The sequence below is a fragment of the Zea mays genome, chromosome 2, assembly GCF_902167145.1.
Source record: "Zea mays cultivar B73 chromosome 2, Zm-B73-REFERENCE-NAM-5.0, whole genome shotgun sequence".
In the NCBI taxonomy this organism is placed as follows: domain Eukaryota; kingdom Viridiplantae; phylum Streptophyta; class Magnoliopsida; order Poales; family Poaceae; genus Zea; species Zea mays.
Genome location: NC_050097.1, coordinates 162592 through 169481, shown reverse-complemented (window position 1 = coordinate 169481; position 6890 = coordinate 162592). Strand labels below are relative to the sequence as shown.

General features: G+C 51.1%; 1 protein-coding gene across 1 annotated transcript; it reads left to right on the top strand.

Moving 5' to 3' along the window:
* Positions 1–1158: 1158 nt before the first annotated feature.
* On the top strand, positions 1159–2884 carry LOC100274220 (uncharacterized). The gene has a single exon (NM_001148592.1). The coding sequence runs from the start codon at positions 1340–1342 to the stop codon at positions 2273–2275; it is 936 nt and encodes a 311-aa protein (NP_001142064.1). The 5' UTR covers positions 1159–1339; the 3' UTR covers positions 2276–2884.
* Positions 2885–6890: the final 4006 nt, after the last annotated feature.

Sequence of the window (6890 nt, the reverse complement as noted above, 5' to 3'; positions counted from 1 at the left end):
TCTCTAGTCGCGTGGTGAACAGCACCCGACCCCACCACGTGGACAGCTCCAGGGCCGCCACGTGGCCAGATAAGACGATATATTCCAGGATATCGACAGTGGGTCCGGACCCCATGGAAAGTGCCGGACCTCTGTACGTATCGACCGGACCTCCGGGTAAGGTCCAGAACCTCCACGGGTGTGCCCGGAGAGACGGGTCCCGGACCCCTATGCAGGGTCCGGGCCACTCACAGCAGTCTAAACACTTGGCGTCAATCCGAATTGTATCGATTTGTATTGCTTCTACGATACTTTGTCTCTGTAAACAGTCCAAACAGTTGATACTCAACAAAATCTGCATCTAACGTCCATGCTGTAGACGTCGCTTTGAGGCAGTACGCGAGCCGGATAACGGAACCACAAAACGACTGGTGGCAGGACGCGCTCGTCACACCAAACTCATGACCGCGTCACGTGGAACACTCGGCAAGCGCGACCCGGCCGCCGAGAACAAGCACGATAAACAAAACAAAGCCAGGCCAGCCAGCCCTCGTTGGCGCCCACGTGTGGCGAGCCAGGTCCGTTGCGGCGGCCGCGCGACGCGGGTGTAAGCCCGCGTCAAAAAATCTAGCAGAGCCCCCGCCGCCCGACAAGCATTGCAACGGCGTGCGGTGGCCTGGCCATCCAGAAGCGGGGAAGCAACCCCAAATCCAACGCGAACGCCGCGGAGAGAAAAGGGAAGCCTAGGAGCAGTACTAGTTAGGCCCCGTTTCAATCTCACGGGATAAACTTTAGCTTCCTGCTAAACTTTAGCTATATGAGTTGAAGTGCTAAAGTTTAGTTTCAATTACCACCATTAGCTCTCTTGTTTAGATTACAAATGGCTAAAAGTAGCTAAAAAAAGCTGCTAAAGTTTATCTCACGAGATTGGAACATGGCCTTAGTGTTTAGACAGCTGGGCCCACGCTGCAGGTTGAGGTTCCCTTCACTGCCTTGGTTGCCAAGGAAAGATGACCGGGCCGGTTCCCTCCGCTTCTGTCTCTCGTCTCTCCCTCGGCCTCATGCGAATTACCACTAGATATACGCCGGTCGCCCAATCCAACCGCCTTTAACTCCCCTCATCTCTATCTATAAAACACCCCCGCCCTGCCCCTTCCTGGCTCCACCCCTCCTGTATCCTCCCAATTCACGACAACCCAAACAAACAACCCCCCTACACACACACACGGAGGCCCGGTCCGGGTGGCCGTTTCGATTCGATGCTTGTGGCCGCCCATCAGCGAACGAGTCGCAGCCGGATCCCGACTCACCCGAGGGCGCTCGGCCGCCTCTGAAGCCGGAAGGAGCGCGCGCGTCGGACATGGGGGAGCTCGCGGCGGCTTCCTCGCCCCCGCCGCCCGCCGTGCTGCAGGTGGTCTTCGTCGACGGCGAGCAGAGCGTGGACCTGGGCACGGTCGCCGTGCAGCCGTCGCTGAGCGGTGTGAAGCGGCTGCAGGCCGTGGTGGCGGACCGCGTGGGCGTCGCGCCGTACCAGATCTCGGCGTCCCTGGCGCGGCCCCGCCGCGCGCGCCGCGTGCCCCTCGACGACGCCACCGACCTCGCCGCCGCCGTCGCGCGGGAGGGCAGCGGGTGCTACGTCGTCGCTGGGCTCCGCCGCTCCCGCCGCGAGCGACGGGGCGGCCGGTCCCGTCGCGACAGGAAGGGAGCCAAGGACGCGGGCGCGCCAGCGGAGAAGACCATCCTGAAGCGCCTCCCGCCAACGGATCTGGCGTCCCTGGTCGGCACTCCCCCTCCGCCGCTTCCCTTCCCCCACGCCGTTGCCGCGGCCCCGCCGCTCGCGCTCGACGGGTGGGGCTACGACGACTACGAGGCCCGGCTGCGGGAGCTGCAGCTTCAGCGCGATTGGTACATGTTGAGCACCGTGGGAGTGGGAGCGGGTCCGGACCCAGCCTACCTCCATCTGGCGGCTGGCGGGCACCCGGAGCACGAGGATCCGGCGGCGCCGTGGTCCCCGGGGCGGCGCCCGTCTCCGTGCCCAGAGTGCGAGGCGGCGGCGGCGGCCATGCGCCAGCCGGCGTTCCACTGGTGCGTGCACGACGCGGTGGTCTCCGCTGTGTTCCGCTCCCACGTGGGTCCCATCGAGCGCCCTCCGAAGAAGACCCCCTCTCCGCCTCCGCTTCTGCCTCTGCCGCCGAGCCCTGGTCGCCTCCTCGGCATGCCCGTCTACGAGTTCATCGACCAGCACCTGCTCTTCCGTCGTCGTCGCCTGCCCCACTCTAGCAGCAACTGTACGTAGACAAAAACAAGCGGGACTGCTGGAGTGGATGGGATTGGGGATGAATTGTGGATGGACGGAGGTTGCGTGTGGGAGTTGGTTTGCGCAGCGCGAGGAGGTAGAGGATTTTCGTTTCGATAGTAGCTAGTCACCGCAGCAGTCGTTTCTCCTCCTTGGTGTGCAAGGAAGCCATGACGTGGTACCTGGACGGACACGCTTGCTCGCTCTTGTCTCGGTCCGGCACGCGGCAGGGCTTCTTCGCCTGGTTCACCGTGGCACTGTAGCAGTAGAAAACCAAATTTCCCCCCTTCCTTTTTTTCCTTTTTCTTTCCTGTGGCCTGTGGGTTGTGGTGCACTGGTGCGTGCCTGAACAATGTGGCATGGGCGAGTCCATGGCTTGATTCGTTTCGGCCATATTTGTGGACTCCTCTTTTGTTTTTCCTTTTTTCTGAGAGAAGAGAGAGAGATTTGTTTCTGTTATATCGAAGTGGTATATGCAGAAGGCTTCTATTGTAGCCTTGTGAGTGTAACTGTTCGTCTCGTGTAGGGATGGCAACGGGTACATACCCGTCGGGTATTACCATTCCATACCCGTACCCATCAAAAAAAATTCTACCCATCGGGTTACCCATATATACTCGCGGGTATAAAATCTTACCCATACCCGTACCCGCGCGGGTATTTTTACCCGTCGGGTAACCCGTACCCGCTAGGAAAGTCTTAAATTCCAATATACCAATCACTCAAAATATTAAATAAATATATAAAAACAACTTCAACTTCACATGTAACAAATCATATGACTACATAACTTGGTATCTAGACAAATGATAGCTAGAGAAGGGTTTTATTTTAGCTAAGATGAGCTCTATTAGATGGTTATAGTTGTATTGATGCGGGTATATTTTACCCATGGGTAGACGGGTATGGGTAGTTCCAACCCGTACCCGTACCCGTCTACCCAACGGGTAGAGGTTTTTACCCATTAACATACCCGCGGGTAGAGAAATCATCCCGTACCCGCCTTTATATCGGGTAAAACCCGTCGGGTATTCGGGTTTTGGGTACCCATTGCCATCTCTCGTGTCATCCATCCTGTGCTTTTCCTCGTTCGTGTCATCTCCAAGTGGTAACAAAAAGGGTAAAGTAAAAGCCGGCAAGTGGATGTAAAAGGGAGCAAACGGATAACATGATAGATTGATTGATCGCTGGAAAACGATTTTCACCCTCGTGCCGATCCTGTGCCAATCTTGTGTTCAAACATATTTATTGGTTACAACAACTTACAAGATTAATTACTTTTTAGTTTAGAAACCCTTCCATTTTCACAAAAAAAATAGTTTATTTTATTTGAGAAAAATAGAAATTTCTTGAAAAATGGAGTTTCCAAACTCTATTTTCAAAAAGGAAATTAGTTTATTTTTCTAGAAAAACTAGAAATCTATTGAAAAAATAGAGTTACACACACTAGGTACGTGCTCGTGCGATGCAATGGAACACAAAATTGACGAGTCTTCGATGGTTCAAGGCCCCGACGATGAATGACGTGAGTACAACGATGACGGCAAAATCCATGAAGGGTCACTAACGAGGACCTCCAGTGATGTAGGGCGACGAGCGATCGGTTGTGCACGGCTACATAATATAGTATGTAGAAGTTGTTTATTGGCAACTTGTTCACAACTACATCTGAAGTCGTTTGGACTCACCACTCATGTAAGGGTACTTTTTTAAATCATTAGTACTAAGGTTTCTACCTCCTTTCTCGAATATTTGTCACCCGCTAGTTTATTTTTGAACTAAACCATGACAAATAAAAAAGAACGGAGGAAGTATATTCTATTTTTCTAATGGGAGCAGCCGACGTTTCCAGGATGACACATCCTCACACCTCGCTCTTCAGTTGGCAGCGCGTAACGGTGAGGCCGCTGTTGTTGGTTACGGTGAACAGACTTATGTATACTGTTGGCGGCCTTCGGCTTCCGAAGGTCCTCAAAAATATGATTTGACAATGTTTTCCAAGTAAAATATGCAAACAGGTATCTTCGGAATCGGGTTACAGGTATACAAGAATATGGTCAAGACGAAGCTTGAGTAGGATGGAAAGCGATCATGACGAAGGATAAGATGACGAAGCTATGCGCAGGAAGGCTTCGGCAATACAGCAAAAAGGGAACCGACTTAAAGATGAAAAGCCAATTTAGGCCTCGAAGAATTACTATAGAATTATTGATAAATGTGAAGGGCATTAATGTAATTCTACATGGGCTGCGTCTCGTGCCTATAAATAGATGAACAGTACTCTCGTACTGTTCGCGCTGGCTTGACATTTGCTTTTCGCATCACGCCTGTACCTTTATTTTTCGCCAGTCTGAAGGTACATTTATAATTTATTATTGTGAATTTGATAATGCAAATAAAAGTAAGTTGATGATAATATCTGTATTATTATTATTCGTATTTCATATATGTATTCTTTTTTATCATTTATCGAGTTTGCGAAGGTCTTTTCCTTCATAACCTTCGTCCAGGATTCAGTATATCCGAAGGGATATAAGGTCTTTTCCTTCATAACCTCCGGTGAACTCACGTCCATTTTTTGAGCTTTGAACACCTTCGACAAGCATCACCTTCGTCATGCCGCCGAAGAAAGCTTCAGCCACAGGGACTGCCACTCTGCAGCCGCTGGATCCCAATCAGGATGTCCTTTCTCTTAGGGAGGCCCGAAGCCAAAAGAGGAAGGCCACCAGTCCAACGCCTCCGAAGGACGACTTGGATCAAGAAATCCAAAACTTGGAGATGCTCCATCAACAGGTTCAACGAAAGAAGGAAAAGATGGCTCGTCTAGCTGACCTACAGAGGCAGATAGATGAAGCTTCGGAAGAAGTTCGTCATCTTGCTCAAGATGACCAGGACCGAAGGCCTCCGCGCAGAGAGCTTCATCAGGAGGGCTTCTATAATGAGGACGACTGGTATGAAGATTTCCATCATGAAAATTTTGCTTTTGATGATGCTTCTCCTCTGTCAACAGAACTGCAGGCTACACCATGGCCCCAGTCTTACAAGCCACCCCAGCTCCCCATGTACGACGGTCATTCAGACCCGAAGCAATTCTTGATGAGCTATGAGGCAACCATATCTTCGTATGGTGGCAATACTGCAGTCATGGCAAAGTCTTTCGTCATGGCCGTCAAGAGTGTTGCACAAACCTGGTACTCCTCTCTTCGGTCAGGAACAATCACCTCATGGCAAAAGCTGAAGGACATGTTGATAACCAGCTTCCAAGGGTTCCAGACGAAGCCGGTCACTGCTCAAGCTTTATTCCAGTGCACCTAGCACCACGAAGAATACCTTCAGGCGTATGTCCGAAGGTTCCTGCGTCTCAGGGCACAGGCACCAACAGTGCCCAATGAAATTGTCATTGAGGCCATGATTAAGGGACTTCGGCCGGGACCTTCAGCGCAATATTTTGCCAGGAAGCCTCCTCAAACTTTGGAGAAGCTGCTCCAGAAGATGGACGCGTATATTCGAGCTGACAATGACTTTCGCCAGAGAAGGGAGGAAGCATTCAGGTTCTCTGAAATGACCAGGGGCTTCGGAGGAAGATTCCATCCGAGGCACGTCAGGTCAATTCACAACTCTACTCAAAGTGATGATAGAGGGAGTCAACAGCAAAGGCCACAGTACTCCTCGCAAGCTTCGGGGCAGCAACAAAGCTCTTTTCGGCCGCCAACGCCAAGGGGCATAGGCGCCAGGGGCTTCGGGGGAAGATTTTGGGATCAGCCAAGAAAAATTTACTGCTTATTCTATGGTGAAGACAAGGGTCATACCACCAGGATGTGCCATGTTACCATCCAGAAGCAAAAGGAGATAGCAGAAGCTGCAGCGCAACAGAGTCAGCCGAAGCAAGTCATGCATACTGCTTCGTACCATTTGCCTTACATTCCAGAATATGTAGGCAATCACCCTGCAGTTTCTGTTGCTTCGGCAAGTCAACCCCAAGCATCTTGGCAACAGCCTCCACCGCCACCACCAACGCAACGAGGTCAGCAGCCAGAAGGGAGTCAGCACACTCACCTTCAGCGGGACTTCAGAGAGGAGTCCGAAGCTCGCACAGTCAATAGCACTGTGCCAGAGTCGAAGCATATTTACTGACAAATATCCTACCTCGATAGCAGCTTTTCGTATTTTCACATTCAGTAGTACTTTCTTTTAATAAGAAACAATTATGGGAAGTTTAAGTGCTTTTTATCGTTTTGCAATCTCTTGTAACAGTTTCGCTTTTTACCGTAATGAAAATATATCTTCTCCATAGGCTTAAGTTGCCGAAGCATAAGAATTTATGGTGGCAAGGAGGACCTTCGAATTATCAAAAATTTGTTCTAAGGAACACAGTACAATTTCTCTGAAGCAGCGAAAAGTCGTTCCTAAGGGAGCGCAGAGTAAGTTTTCTGCTCAAAGGTCGTTCTGAAGGGAATGCAGAGCCTACAGCGAAAAATAAACGCTGATTCCGCTGAAAGTAAAAGGCGAAGAAGCTCCTAAGGGAGGCTTACAGCGAAAAATAAACGCTGATACCGCTGAAATAAAAGGCGAAGAAGCTTCTAAGGGAGGCTTACAGCGAAAAATAAACGCTGAT